The sequence below is a fragment of the Notechis scutatus genome, chromosome 1, assembly GCF_049901735.1.
Source record: "Notechis scutatus isolate UNSWTSFEM ecotype Mainland chromosome 1, rNotScu1.2, whole genome shotgun sequence".
Lineage (NCBI taxonomy): Eukaryota > Metazoa > Chordata > Lepidosauria > Squamata > Elapidae > Notechis > Notechis scutatus.
In genome coordinates, this window is record NC_142009.1 from 228,525,417 (window position 1) to 228,542,239 (window position 16,823).

The 16,823-nt window shown below is 37.2% G+C and overlaps 1 protein-coding gene across 1 annotated transcript; it reads left to right on the plus strand.

Annotated features, from left to right (window-relative positions):
- Nucleotides 1-724: 724 nt before the first annotated feature.
- On the plus strand, nucleotides 725-1,661 carry LOC148133232 (olfactory receptor 5G9-like). Its single transcript, XM_087957092.1, is given in 3 exon segments — nucleotides 725-782; nucleotides 785-1,027; nucleotides 1,030-1,661. Coding segments are annotated over 3 exon segments (933 nt in total).
- The last annotated feature ends 15,162 nt before the right edge of the window (nucleotides 1,662-16,823 follow it).

The window sequence follows — 16,823 nt, forward strand, 5'->3', positions numbered from 1 at the left end:
GATGTAACACAGTTTAAGGTAATTTCTTACATTATTTTTCTAACATGCTTTTTGGAGTTACGGTATCAATGGATGTGGCCAGCATGGTTCTCTAATTTTTGTGATGAGTTGCAGTGCCTGAAACTGCTATCATGAAAGGAAGTCTTAATTAGACATGGGGAAATATCAGAACAAAAACAGCACTTTCTGTGCTGCCAGACCAGAAATCCATCCCAAGGAGTCACCCTCTGGAACCCATGCATGGTTTTTCTCTGATCTGACTGTAGATCCTCTCTCTGCAAAATACTTTAATCCCAGGTAAGAGTGATTAGGGTTACAGTCAGGAATAAGAAGGAAATAAATCTAAATAATACATCATTTCATGGTTGAGGTGGACAATGGAGAAAATACTGTATTAAAGCATAAAGCATTAAGAGATTAGGGCATTTGTGGGGTATGATTTCAGGACAAATGTAAATTTGGAAAGGTTAAGTGGCGTGTTTAGTAGTATTTTTGTTGAAATTGCACATGATGTGTGTGATCTGGTTGTTTTTTAATCAAGTTTTATTTGTTATCCAAACTTTCAATTTTTTTTTAGATAACAGCTGGAATTGGGGATTTTGGAGGGCAAAAAAATACATGTGGAAATGTCCTTTTTATTTTCTTCCATTTGTTCTCAGTGTTTTATGATACCGTATTTTGCAGCTAAGCTTACTTTCCACTTTTCTTTGCAGAAAATGCACACATGGCAAAAGCAAATCACACACTGGTGTATGAATTCATTTTGATTGGATTTGCTGGATCTCAGAATTACAGGTTTTGCTCTTCATCTTCTTCCTGATAATTTATTTCATTACCTTGCTGGGAAATTTTACGATGTTTCTGTTAATCCAGATAGACTCTCGACTTCACACCCCCATGTACTTCTTCCTTAGTAACCTGTCATTACTTGACCTTTGCTATTCTTCTGTGGTCACCCCAAAGATGTTGATAGGTTTTATAACAGAAAGCAAAACCATTTCCTTAAGTGAATGTGCAGCACAAATGTGGTTTTTGCCTTCTTCGTGGCTGCTGAAGGTTATCTCTTAGCATCCATGGCATATGATCGGTATGTAGCTATTTCTAATCCATTGCTTTACATGGTTATTATGTCAAAAAAAACCTGTCTGTTACTCTTAGTTCCACCTTGTTTTGCTGGACTATTAAATGCCATGACACATACAGTTATGACTTTCCAATTAACTTTCTGCAAGTCCAAGATCAATCATTTTTTCTGTGATATCCCTGCTGTCATATCCCTCTCCTGTTCTGAGACACAAATCAACAAGATGGTGCTTTTTATCATGTCCTTCACTCTTGGCTCTCTCGGCAGCATTTTTATTATTATCTCTTACATCTATATTCTTTGTGCCATCCTGAGGATCCGATCTGTGGAGGGCCAGCGGAAGGCTTTCTCCACCTGTTCCACCCACCTCACTGCTGTTTCCATCTTCTTGGTCACCCTCTTCTGTATATATGTGCGGCCCAGCCATAGTTTTCTAGCAGACCAGGGCAAGGTGTTTTCTGTGTTTTATGCAGTGGTCATCCCCATGTTAAACCCACTGATCTATAGCATCAGGAACAAGGAAGTTCAAACTGCTGCAGGCAGTGTGATCAGAAAAAAAGGGACTTTTATGAACTAAATTAAGATTTCCAGCTTTGTGCAAAATGAAAAAGACTGATTTTAATATTTTGCTTTTTATTAAATAAATTCTGATTTTGCAGTAATCATAGTAACAATAAAGGCAATTCTGAGCTTGTCTGAATCTTAATTAATTCTGTTTTAGTGACTTTTTTTATGCACAGACACACACACACATATACACACACAACAGTGCCCTGTTTTTCTTTTGATATACATTCCGCCCTAAGGAGTGGGACATACAATTTTCCGTAACTTTTCATACAGATTGTGGAGCTCATCCTGACTGGGAGATTCTGGAACTTACAATCTTCACATACCTAGAGACCACTAGCCTGATAAAATATTTTCTATCTTTAAGCAGGAGGGTTCAGGTTTGTTTTTGTGTGGTTTTTTTAAAGTTCATTTTTCTTCTAAGTTTTTCAAAAATCTCTATAGGCTGAAGTCACAGGGTTTTGTACAATACTACAGAACCTTAAGTGTAGCCCCCGGAATCCTTCTAAAAGTTTTATTCAATTGAAATTCCTACACAAAGGGAAATTTGATAGATAAATGACAAATAACAATGCTGACCATATTTCTTTTACTGGATTTCATTTACTTTATGTTAAAACTAGAGTCTCGGAAAGGGACATCATCTGGCCTATCTTGTCTGGGCTCAGAAGTTAAACAGAAGTTAAGTCATCATTAGTTTTTAGAAGGAATCCCAGTCAAAAAATGCCTGCTGGAGGAAGGCCTTGAGAAACTATTTCTGTGAGGTTGCCAAGAAATATATATATATATATCCTTCAAGTTTTGATGAAGACCATCTACCTGATTGACCAAAGCTTTTTTGTGTCCCATTATTAGATTTGAATCCTGATTGAAAATGATCTTGGCAATCCATTTTCTGTACAGTCCTCTGTAGCAGCTTCTCTCCATCATTTTCCTTAAAAAGGCTCACACATATTATTTTCCTCACATGATTCATATTCAACTTTATCAAGGTTGCTCCTATTGTGTCCCAATGAGCTCACAATACAATTCTAAGAGCACCTACTCACAAAGAAGCAAACTGCACTGACTTCAAAGGCATCTGCATAGTGCTGTAGCCATCACTGAGCTTTCTAAGGAAACATAGTGCACCTCCTTGCTATATAGACTAGCTGTAACTCTTTGAATATGAAATAATCCAGGTCCAGGTCCATTTAGGAACTGAATAGGCTCATATCTGATATCCTAGAGTATCACTATCAATCAGTCTGCAAGGTAGTAGAATATCTGTGGCCCTCCAGATAAGGCAAAAGTACAACTCCCAACAGACTCAGTTCAGCAGTATTTGGAAAACCACTACTGAGCTTCATAGCCAGTGATGTAACACAGTTTAAGGTAATTTCTTACATTATTTTTCTAACATGCTTTTTGGAGTTACGGTATCAGTGGATGTGGCCAGCATGGTTCTCTAATTTTTGTGATGAGTTGCAGTGCCTGAAACTGCTATCATGAAAGGAAGTCTTAATTAGACATGGGGAAATATCAGAACAAAAACAGCACTTCCAGTTGTCATAAAATTTAATCTTGGTAAGCTTGTAGAGAACTTTAGTGTTGTTATGAGAATGCTATATTTGAAGGTATGATATGAAAATCTGTTAGAGAAGAGATGACTTGATGTGTCTGAGTGAAAAACAAGTTAAATTAATGAGATAGAATTAAGATGTAGAGTTAAACTGGAAAAATATGGATCTTTACACTTGTCCAGAGGGAGATTGTAAAAAACATATACAAATGATAAATCTGTTTAGTATTAACAATAGCATACTTGAAATTACACTTGCTAGTACCAATTGCAGCCTCAGTCAATTTCCGCTAAATTCTTGCTACACACAGAAATAAGCATGTGAACATTATCCATAGCCAGCTGAAACTAGGGAACCTTGAAAATGTTAAGCGAACGTCTAATTAATAGAGTAAATACTATTACCTTTCTTAAATTGTAGTTGCTCTAGATTAACTTTGCATCATCATGTACTTCTCAAAGAATGGCTCTTTCCAACTTCTATACTGAATATACTGTATATGAGCTTCTATCTTCTAGTGCAAACTGCTTTGTTGCTCAAAGGTACAGGATGGTTCTGACAGATTTTCAGTGACAGGCTAAGCCAACAAAAAAGGAAAAGTTAACACATCTGTTAGCGAGATTGCCCAGCAAGTTTCATAACATCAAAAATAATTGAAGAAAATTGGGGAAATCAACAGCCCAAGAGAACCCTTAAGAGTTCTTAGGGCAGAGCCACTTGTCTGAGGGAATGGCAGGTGTTAGCTGCGGTCAATGCACATTGAAACAACAACAGCATTCAAGCATGGCTCTCCGGGGTCCCATTCAAAAGCTTTTTGCACAACATTGATGTATGTTCAGCAGGATTTCCACAATAAATTCTTTACTTGGTTAATCTGACATATTTACACCGTTCAATAAAAATTAAATTTCAACAGAACCAGAGGATCTGAAGGATTTAAAGTAAGCATGCCTGGAAATATATTGGAAATACCATGAATCTAAATCACTCATTTTGCTTCTCCACAGCAACAGCATACTCCTCCTTTTTAATCAATATGAAAGTTCGCCTTCTAACAACAAACAAAATGTCAATCCATGCAAATGTATCGATGCAAATGTATTGATTTTTTCCATGCAAATGTATCAGTTTTGTCATACTGCCACCACTTTGCGGGGAGCTACTCTTAAAAGGTACCCATTAGCTTTATTTGCAGCACCTCAACTCCTAAAAGATACATAATATGAGAATCTTAACATGCCCATGGTAAAATATTTGGTCCCTCAAGTCTTGCTACTCTGTTCATTGTAGCAGAATGTGTCTCTGTGTATATAAATGTGTTTGTGTGTGTGTGTGTGTCTGTCTGTGTGTCTGTGTCTGTATTCCTGGGAGATATGAACAAGGAATCCTGGGAATAAATGAGGGGTATATATTCCCAGTAAGCCTAAAGGATGAAGATCATCCTAATTGCTTGAAGTAAAACAAGCAGAAACAGCAATATAGGAACATGCTAGAGGTGGATAACCATTTTAGTGACACTAGCAAAGCTATCATTCTATGCTATGCAGGGGAATGCTAGGGTCAATTGCCACTATATTTTACTCAAAAAAAAAAAAAAAACCCACATAGATAGTCAATCCAATGCCAGTTGCTCAGCCCTCAAGTTGCCTGGCACCCATGGTACTAAGAAACAACTGAAGATCTTTCAGGGTTGTTGTTGTTGTTGTTTTGAAAATTTTATTTGGGTTTTCACAAAAGCAAGATACAAATAAAACATCTTTTTTGAGAATAGCATGGTCCCAGGTTATCACTTCTTCATACAAACACCAAACTCAATTTCATGCTCATTTTTATATTCTATTCCATATCTTATTACCGTTTTATATTTTCTACATAGTTTTTCCCCTCTTTTAATTTTTTCAACTTTATTTTAATTATCTCATCTCAATTCAAATCATTATATTTATACTTTTGTCTGTCCTGTTTCAATTTCATATTATCTTTTCTTATTAAACAAATTTTCCCCTGTAGTTACCAATTGGAGTATGACACCTTTATATCTTTTAATTTTATCCATTCAAATTCTTATTTAAGCTTCAATGTATACCTTTAAGATTATAGCATTCAATATAATACATAACTTCCAGTCGAATTCTGCTTGGTACATTCTTAAAATACACACTATATTCTTAAAAAGAAAAAAATGTGTGTGTGTGTGTGTGTGTGTGTGTGTGTGTGTGTGTGTGTGTGTGTGTGTATATATATATATACACATACATACATATACATATATATATATATACATATATATACATGTATGTACATATACATATGTTTTCTTAAGTTTTCGTGGGTACTTACATGTATGGTATTCAGCTTTGTTCGGGTATTTTCCCACGTCATTATAGTTGTGTTTTTAAAGTTGTAGCAACGTTTCGGCAGAATATATATATGTGTGTGTAAATAAACCACACATTCCATTCCAATTCAATTCTATCATTAATATTCATTAAAATCTTAACATTTTTAACATTTCTTTTCAATTAAATACCATACTTCCTTGGGAACACTTATAAACTTTCCATAGTTAATTCTTTTTTTCCCTATTCTCACTTATATTTTTATAAATCATTACTAATAATTAAAAATGTTCCCATTTAATTCTCTCAACCATTTTAATTCATTTATTTATTACCAAACATTCAACTACCTTACAGTAAATATTTTATCCATCATTTTAATCATATTTTATAAAATTATTTCTCTTTGTAATATAACAATGCTATCTTATGTACCTTTGCAGAATCCCTTTTGCAATTTAAATTTTCACCCATTATCTCTAAACAAGCTTATGGTTACAATCCTTATATCTTTTCCCTGTTTCTCCATTTCTTGTTTCTGTCTTTTACAGCTTCTTTTCCTTGCCTTCTTCCCCCTCTTCTTCTCCCTCCCCTTTTTACCCCCTCATCTCTCTACTTCTAACTCTCTCATCTGTAATCCACTCTTCTGTTGCTTTCTAATATTATACTTATCTTTCAAATTCTTCTTCTTCTTTTTGGTTGTTTTTTCTAGTCTTAAACCTTTCACTCTCTTTCCCCCCTTTTCTTTTTTCCCCCCACTTAAAATTATTTGATCATTAAAGATGGCTTCTTCTTTGTCCCAATCTTCTTGTTCTGCAAGCATTTCTTGTTGTTTCTCATAGTTCCAGATCTCCATTTCTAAGAATTGAAATACGAAGCCAAAAGAACCTCTCCCTTCTTGTGCATCTTCTTTCCATTTTTTAAGTTCCATTTTCAGTTCTTCTAAGAGTGATACCATTTTAAAAACTTTTAAACAAGCACCCGGTTAATTTTAGTCATCCAGATACAAAAACCAAAAATCACCAAGTAATCCAAATAATCCAAGGCTGTTTCTTCTTGCTTCTTTTTTCCACTTTCTCTTTCTGGGATTCTATTATTTTGTTACCAAGTTTCCATTAAAATGTATCTTTGTGGAATCTTGTTAAAATTTCACTGTAAGTTCCTTTTAATTACAGTTCCATTCCTTAATTCCAGGCAGTCTCCTCCATTTTTCCAGATCCTGCCCTTTTATTCTTTTTTTTTCCTTTCCTGCTTTTTAAAAACTTTTAAATATCCAGAAATCTTTATTCTCCCTTTGACTTTTATTTTCAGCTTAGATGCCTATTAATGTCAAAGTGGATTTTTTTCAATTTCTTGCTTAAGTCTCTTAGCTGTCAGTATAAGGAAGGGAAGAAAAAAAAACCTAATCCTTTCCCTTCTCTCTCTCCTTCGCAGCTTCAAAATCTTCTTTGGGAACAATGTTATTAAATTTAAATTCCAGGGTACCTTATTTGTTGCTTTTGCTGTTTGACCTGGTCAACCAAAACTTTCTCTTCTTATCTTCCTCCTGCACATTCTTTTCCAGTCGAGTTCTTCTTTGTGGTGGCCATTTCTGACCACCGCTACAACCGCCTTCGGGAAAGGGAGTAATGGCCAGCTGGGGAGGAGAGACGCGGCTCTCCTCAACCCTGCAGGCAGTCTCCCCCTTCTTCACCACCTCTACAGGGTGGCTTAGCCCCGAAACCAGCCGGCTCGGGGCGCTCCAGCGGCGAGCACGGATCAAAGCCTCGCAGAGATGAAGTTTTGGTCTGTCGCCGAAGAAGCTCAAACTGGAAGTCAAGATCTTTCAGGGTATTAATGATATTTATTGACAAAGATTAAAAAGAATAGGACCAATCTAATGACAACAGATATAGCAACCAAGCTTAGAAATGACAAGATATTGAAGTGGTGGAGAGCTTTTGTCTTTTAGATCAACTGCCAATAATAAAGAGAGGAGAAGAGGCAACCTGAAAGGAGACAGTAGCTAAGAAAGCTGACAAGAGAAAAATGTCTTTTGTTTCGTAGACTGGTGTACAGAGAAGTTCTTCAAGCCATTTTCCTCAAATGACACAAAGATTGGGAAAAGGAGAAGATGGAAGACGCCCAGCCCAGGAATAAACAAGCAAAGAAAGGCAAAGAAAAAGTCAAGACTTTGTCAGAACAGAAATAGAAGGCAGAAACTTTTTTTTAAAAAAGATGAAGGACAAATTGCAGAAAAAGGCGCACAGCTCTGTAGAAAGTGGCCATCAAGATATACAGGATTAAAACAACAGGAGCTTACAAGTCAGCCATAAACAAATATATTAGAGCTATAGAATAGAAAGATGTGGGAATATAATGGAATTGGACTTTAAAGACCTTGTAGAAATAAATTGTTAAAATAAAAATTAGTCTTATTATTAAGATTCATTTCTACACTATTTTCAACTTATTTGTAAGCTTTTCTTTTGTAAAATAAAAGACTTCTCCATCTCCCCTCCTGCCCCAGCAATTATGGGGAGATGCCAAAATCTAATCTGTTGTCTAAATTTCCAGTGCTTTTTGTTGATTGAGTATGAATGGTTCAAAAGATGAACCTGCAACATCATCAAACCAGCATTTAACAGGGAAACAATGAAAATCTTGCAAAAGGTAACCAGATACTATGACAGCAGAGGTGGAATTCAGCAGGTTCTGACCAGTTCTGGAGAACCAGTAGCAGAAATTTTGAGTAGTTCGGAGAACCGGCAAATACCACCTCTGACTGGAGATTTTACAGTATCTTTCCCCTGCCACACCCACCAAGCCACGCCCACAGAACCTGTAGTAAAAAAATTTGAATCCCACCACTGTATGACAGGTTTATATCTACAAAGTTCAGAATTATGTAGGTGATGGATCTGTGACACTCTATAGAGCAAAAGTTGGACCTTTGAGAAACAAGATAAAAATCTGTTTGGATGCCAAGATCAGGAAATAAACCCTCTTAAAATTGCTTATATTTGAAAAGCTAATTGGATATGCAGGGGAAGACCTACTCCCAAACTATAGAATGCAATTGCTTAGGGCTGTGTTGGTGAACCTATGTCATGCATGCCGGAAGTGGCACGCAGAGTCATTTCCCCCAGCAGGCGAGAGGGTGTCCGGAAGTACCCCACTGCGCATGTGCCACCGCCCAACAGCTATCTGGTGCGCATGTGCAGGGGCAGAGGGGGTGCATGGGAGATGCATGTGCATGCACAGGGACATGCTGCGCATGAGGGGATTGTGCGCACATGCACAGATGTGCTGCATGCGAGGGGAAAAGTGCATGCATATGTAGGTGCGCTGCGCATGAGGAGAGAGTCGCACACGCATGCACAAAGACACACAGCATGCAAGGGGGAATTGCGTGCACATGTGCAGATGCGCAGCACATGAGGAAGTTGCACATACATGTGCAAAGATGCACAGCACATGAGGAGGGAATCGCATGTGCATGCGCAAAGATGCATGGTGCACAAGGGGAGAATTGTGCGTACATGTGCAGAAGCACAGTGTGCGAGGGGGGTCGTGCACGCATGTGCAGGGGGCGTAGGGGGGCAGCACGCATTGCCTTCTGGGTGCTGGCACAAGAGCACACGCAAGCAAGCAAGCGTGCAATTATCAGCACGGGAGCCAAAAAACTGGCTTAGGGGTTACTTTTTGCTTAAGTGATGAGACATCAAAATTAGTTCCCTTTGATTTTGAATCCCTCACCCTAGCTATAGATATTAGATGGTTTTTTTTTTTTTCTTAAAATGGATGGACGCCTAGTGCTTCTGATTAAAATATTAAAACTCTATAATTACTACAAGAAATGCTTTCACTACATTTAGAAGGAGGGGCAGCATTTATGTCAACTTAAATATTATTATTTTTGTTATGTATGTACCTCACCTTTTCTTCAGGAGATCGACAGTTTCCACTTACCTCATGTAAGGCTTCCACAACCGCCTTATATGAGGTAAGCTGGACTGAGAGAGATCGGCTCAAAGTCAGTCAGTTGGCCCTGGAGCTGGGCCAATATTTAGAATCACATCTGTCCAACCAAAACCAACATTCTTAGTAATACGTGAATGTTTTTGTGTATATTATTGTTGTTGTTTTAATATTTGATTTATGATCTGTCCTTCTACCCACAGGAGACTCAAGGCAGAAATAATTTAATGTAATGTCTAAATAGTGATGAATCAATAACAATGAGCAAAAAATATTAGGGTAACTTGTTTTCTACTGATCAAAGAAAAGATACTAATGTCACAAGTAGGATCTTTTCTACTTGCTTGTTAAATCTAGAATAATTAATTCCCATGAATCTGCAAGACTTATAGTTTAACAACTGTTCAAAGTTACAGTGGTGCTGAAAAAAATGACTTATTGCCAGTACTTGCACTTACAACTGTCAACATGTCCTCGTGATCACGTGATCCAATGACCCCTTGCAGGTGTCATTTTGACCTCTCCAAGAGGCTTCCAACAAGCAAAGTCAATGGGGGAAACCAGATATGTTTAACACAGCAAATAAAGGTGCAAAAAAAATCTAAGAATTTCATATTTAGGCATATATTTTGAAAGAAAACATTCATCTATCAGACAAAATCCTAAATTATACTAGAATAATATTGTACACATATTGTTTTGAACAACCGGTAATAACAACTTCAAAAAACCAGCAAAACTCAAAACATGACTGGAATCTTTATTTTTGCTTTCTTTATTTCTCTAATAGATAAGATTAATAAATAGTGCTGGCTTGCTGTATACCATGGAAAGTATGGGTCATCTCATGCCTTTCCAATATTTTCAATTCCAGCTCTCATAATTTTGCTATTTCCCAAACTGGTTGAAATGGCATCGCTGACAGCAAAATTCAAACCATAAAGAGTATCAAGTCTCCTCGAAACAGGTGGACCAATGGCTTTTTATCCAAATCTGACAAATGCTACCTTTGCTTTTAATTCATGGATAACTCCAGCAGATGGCAGCAGTGCACTACTCTCTTGAAATCTCTGACTACTGATCACTAGTTGTCTCCATCCATTCTTTCAATTATATGACTGCATGATTGCTGTCAGCTTGTCAATTTGTTTATCAAAGGGCAAACTGGTGTAAATCATTCTGGGCCTGAAAGAATGTATGAGTGTGTGGGAGTGCTTCTGAGCAAGCCCAGGCATGTCATGGCATACTGAGAATTAAAATAGATAACCAGCTGCCTCAAATACATACAAATGGTTTCCAATAAGCCCTTTGAAGAACCTGATGTTTTCAAGCAAACTGTATTATCACTTATTTGTTTCTGGAATTCCCCCACCCCATTCCACATACATCTCCAGTCCTGCTCCATAAACTTCCAACACAGCCTATAAATGAGCCTACAAACATCTTCAACTCGAGTTTGACTACAGATAATTTGCTCTGAAATTTTAGGGAAAATACAACAGTCGCTTGTTATTGACTTCTGGAATGCTTTTCTGACTTTCAAGTCTGGTTTACAATTCTGGGATTCCCTAGCAGTCTCCCATTCTAGTATTAAAAAATCCAGTCCAACCCTGCTTTCTTTCATGGTCAATTATATGCTGTCATTTGCTGGGGCAACCCTCCACTAAGCTCTGTTAAAAATGTGCTCCAGAAGGGAAAGTGGGTTGGCGATTAAGTCACAGAACATTTGTTTCAATGTGACAAAAGGAAGATTCTCCAGATGCTGCACTGTCTCCAAATGCCACCAAGAAAGTGGGGTGGGGAAAGTACCAAGGAAATTCAAATAATGTTTTTATTGTTCGCTTCAGCAATTTCTTTTTCATGGTGACTCAAATAGATAGGTAGTTGAACCTTTGGAGTCAGCTCTCCCTTTTCAGAAAATTAGTGTGAAAATAAAAAAAAAACCTGCTAATTGAATAGAAATACATCAAAGGCAGATCCAGACTCCTTCTTTCCTTGTTCAGATTTTAAAAGGCAGAGAAAATGCAGATAAATTTTAGAGAAATAATGAATAAGTTTGAAAATAGGTGAAATGGGCTAAACAAGGACCCTCCAGTAGAGTGAGTCAAACTGAAAATTAAAGTGGAAATTTGATTGAGAAGAAACTAAAGTGAGAGAATACTAGAAGGAATGTTTTAGGGCCGTGTATAAAAGTGGGAAAGATATGTCAAAAATGAAAACAAATAATGTACATTTTAGTTTCTAAAAAATAGTTAATGAAAAAGAATGATAATTGATGTAAGAACATCAAAATGTTAAACAGTATTGAGCATGAAGTATTGTTAAAATAAAAATATGAATTCCTTACAGCAGTTAGTTTGTTTAACACTGTGTGAGAACTGCATCTGTGCTGGAGATTCAGAAAAATGTTACTGTTCCTTTACATAAAATAAAAAATAGCATGAGGAAACACTACAGAGGGTTAAATTGTTAAATTTCCTGAAAGATGTTTGACAAAATTCTGATGGAAAGGATATGAGAGGTGACCATGAAAAACTTTGAGAAGTGTAGTGAAGCTTTATAGCTGGCAGGGGGCAGGTTCAATAACTTTTTGCTTTTCAAAAGGTTACTGAGAAGAATATGAAAAACAGAAAACAGAAAAAATGTTGCATATTTCTATATTTAGAGGAAAGTGTATAATAAAGTGAGTAGGCTTTGATTGTAGACTGGATAAATAATGAGGTTGAAGATGAGCTGCTGAACGTGTTAAGAATGAAATGTGATAAAAGTAACACATGTATGAGAAGAAATGAAAGGCTTAGCATATACCATAGTTGTTGTGGAGTCTTTTGTACTCTCTGAGCTTTGCTGTTTTCTTGCAGATGTCTCATCACCAAACCATGTAACTAGAGGTGGCATTCAGCAGGTTCTGACCCAGTTCTGGAGAACCAGTAGTGGAAATTTCAAGTAGTTCGGAGAACCGGCAAATACCACCTCTGACTGGAGATTTTACAGTATCCTTCCCCTGCTACGGCCACCAAGCCACGCCCACAGAACCGGTAGTAAAAAAAAATTGAATCCCACCACTGCATGTAACATCACATCACATATTGTTAATGATTGAGCAAGGAGTAAGACAAGGATATGTGGTGTTGATATTTGTACCTACTGATATTTTACCCTGCGATTTTTCTGAATTTCGTTTCTACATTTGTGCAGCAAGCAAAATCTAATTGCAGATTTTCTCTCAAAAAATGCAGACAGAGATTGCACTTTGTAAAGATAATGCAAAAAGAGAAACTTGGAACTGTAAGGGGCCAAGGCCTGAATCTTAAACCCAAACCTTTAGCTTTAAAAACTGTGTATGTAAAGAAACATGTGACGATAGAAATATTGCACCCCTCTTCTCCAAGGTTTATCGTGCCTCTGAAAATTAAAGGATCTATTCCTTCAAAAAGAAGGGAAAGGAAGGGCTGGAGGTTGTGTAAGACTGTTTTAGAGACAGCAGAGCTGAGTGGGGAAGTGAGCACAAAGAACAGAGAAGATTGCAGGACCAAGCACCAGGTGACAAAGTAACAAGCTGCATTTACGGGCCTGGCTGGCTGGCTGGCTGGCAAGACTCAGAATTGAATGAAAAATAAGTCGGGAATATTAGGAGATGAAATATAGTATAAGATTGGTATAAAGCAGTATACAAGTAAAAATATATTCATTAGCTGGATCCATAAAGCTATAGGAGATAAGATGTAGTGTTATAAATCTGAGGATTAAGTTAGCAAGCAGTCAACCGAAGCAGAAACTTTGTATCTAAATTCAAGCTTCATTTTGTGAAATTTTGCAATCCAAAGCCAGATTTCAGCAATTGGTCCTTCTGCCTGAGTCCATTACCAGCTTCAAAACAAACTATTCACATTCAATAAGAAAAGCAACCAGGGCCACTAATGTTGCCAACCAGCGGGGAATACTTTTACAGTAGACTGAACCATCACAAAGTTGTCCTTCAGGTCAATATTGAAAAACTGTGCCTTTCGGTTTCAGTTATGGAAATTAGTTGTATGTGCAACCAAACTTTACTCCACACAAATTCATCCATTATATAAATTAGCAAAGGAACATCTTCTTATGCCCTTCTCCATTGACCTGCTTCTTTTCTGACTTTATGTGAATAGCTGTACTAATCAGATTAAATGTCATATCCAGTTACAGCTGCCCTTTGGTTTCAAATTCCAAAATATTTGAACATAATCATCATGGTATTTGATCTTTCATATACAATTCTGGTTTTATTGAGCTTGGGGCCCAGCTTGGCAAAAAATGATCTTATATAAATAGAAAGAAATGCGTACTCCTGATATTAAGGAATGGATTCAAGAGATGTGTCTTTTGTCAACTTTTTAAAAATGCCTTTATATTCTAAAACTATCTATGGAGATTCTCCGTCATCCAGCTCATGGTTGTCCCAAAGGTGCTTTTTCAAGAGGCAACTGGACATTCTTGGTTTTTCTTGAAGGTGTTTCACTTCTCATCCAAGAAGCTGGAGAAGAGCTGAATCGGCTTCTTGGATGAGAAGCGAAATGTCTTCAAAGAAAAACAAAACAGTCCAATTGCCTCTTGAAAAAGCAATTTGGGATAAAACTGAGGTGCTGATCTAGGTATAATTAGTTAAGGATTGAATTAATTGCATATTGGTGTCATGTAGATTTTATTTTTTCTTTATTTTTTTTCAGCTTATTTTAATCATTGCCAAATAGATAGTTTTAGTGTGCACACATACACACACGTACACAAAGTGAGGCAAAAAGCTAAACAACCCTCACTTGGGAAGCTGATCCACTCTCCAATCAACAATCTGATCAGCTGATCTGCAGGAAGGACATTAGGAGATGTTGGTTTGATTGTTTATAAATAATATTCATTATGCTTTATTTACACTTTTTAAAAATCTTGCTTGTAAATCATTTAGATAAGATTGTTATCTACAAAGTTGGGACATGAATAATTGCTCTACCAATAATAATCCACACTTAATGTCATATAGCCGTAATCTCAGCATAAGCAAGTTATTTTCCTTAAGAAATAGCATCTGCAGCCTAAGTCTCCTTCTCATCACATTATCGTGTTGTAACATTTGTGGATATACTGTTCCTTCAAAGATCTGTCTTCCACATATCCACTTCCAGCATTTTGTCCTTCTCTTGGATGGGGAAGAGTTTCCTTCTGATCATAACCTGACTTAATGGGTAAGAGGCAGGACAGAATAAAACAAAACAGAATAACAGGGTTGGAAAGGACCTCCAATCAAGCAGGAAATCCTATAGCATTTCAGACAAATGGCTGTCCAATCTCTTCTTAAAAACTTCCAGTGTTGGCATATTCGCAACTTCTGGAGGCAAGTCATTCCACTGATTAATTGTTCTAACTGTCAGGAACTTTCTCCTTAGTTCTAAGTTGGATCTCTCCTTGATTAGTTTCCATCCATTGCTTCTTGTCCTGCCCTCAGGTGCTTTGGAGAAGAGGTTGACCCTGTGTTCCTTGTGGCAGCCCCTTAGATATTGGAACACTGCTATCATATCACCCCAGTCCTTCTTTTCATTAAACTAGACATACCCAATTCCTGCAGCCATTTTTTGTATATTTAGCCTCCAGTTCCCTAATCATCCTTGTTGCTCTTCTTTGCACTCTTTCTAGAGTCTCAATATCTTTTTAATATTGTGGTGTGGCCAAAACTGGAGATAATATTCCAAGACAATCAGAGGCAGAGCAGTGAATGGAGCCCCACTATGCCCCCAAATGCGTAGTACCCAAAGCCAATCAAGTTCCACACAGAATTCAGAAAATCTCTCAAGCATTTCTTCTGCTCTACTCTTGTCACCCTTGACAATACATAATATTTAATTACAGAATTAAATAACTATTCATTTATTTATTTTTCTCTACCTGTGACATCAGAATCTGCTGCCCAGAGCTGTCACTGCACACCTGAAAAGGGCCTTGCTTGATGAGCCAATTATTTAATATCTTGCCTTCTTTTTCTTAATATTTATTGTTTTCTTAATATTTATTGTAAAGTCATTGTATCTCAGCAAACTTTGCCAGCCTTATACCAAGACAAGCAAACAATTGACAGCTGTAGTATGTAAAGCAGATTAACCTGCCTAAAGAGATGTATGATATATTCCTGTTTCCAACTGATTAAATTTTCTATCCCTAAGTGCTATGACTTCCTCCAGCTTAATTCAATGAAAATGCCAAGGTCAGATATGGAGCAGGAAAGGCTTCCAGACTCCGAGGCCCTCCAGTGCCATCAGAGAAGCTGCGTCAGAGTCTTATGGCTTTTGAGACACTTACAGGATTTTTTTTAAAATGTGTTAACTCTTCACTCAGATACCAAAATGAGCCTGTTCATATATGTGTAGTCACACTTATCTGTGTGTGCTCGTGTACATACATTTTGTTGTGTTTTCCATTGACATATTCATAGATGCCTTGCATATTTGCATACATATATTTATATTTTACTGTTGTTTTGCACTCTGGTTGGATGCTAACTGCATTTCGTTGCCTGTATCCATGGCAATGACAATAAAGTTGAATCTAATCTAATCACAGTTTGCTTTCTTAAATATGTTCACTTGGCTTGGCTGCACGGCTACCAGATAGAGCAGTGAGCTTATGTACAATTAGATCTTCTGTTCAAATAAGTTAACTGTCCCTAAATTCAATCTCCATAAACATTCACAGGTATGGCTTCAGGAATCAGAAATGATCCATCATTGGATCAATTTGTAAAAAGCAGAGCATAAAAGTGGGATTGTTATAGGCATTCACAGGCAACCATGAGGTAATGAAGACATGTATGGTGATATCACATCTCCATTCTTTCATATGTCCATCCTGTTATTGGAGGTAAGAAGCAAGTCAGAAGGGTTGTAACTTGTGTCATAATGTCACATCAAACCTCAGTTTCACCCACCCACCCACCCTCTGTCATACCTGTGAATGTTTATGGGGATTGTTTAGGGAGGTTAACTTATTTGAATAGAAGATCTAATTATACATAACCTCACTGCTCTATCTGGCACCCAGGCAACCTAGACAGCAGTGAAAACTTGTGACTAGCCATGGACTCTGCAAGTTGTAATTCAGCCCCGCAGTCAAGAACAGACCTGGCATTCCTCTCAAAAAAGTTTATCTTTAACTCTTAACCAACCCTGCTTATTATCTAATCCCAAAGTCTATATACTAGCATTTCATCAGACCACTCAGTTCATCTTTAAAGTCTTTAGATTTTTCAAGATCTAGTTACCTGCCTCGTATACGGCAAATGAG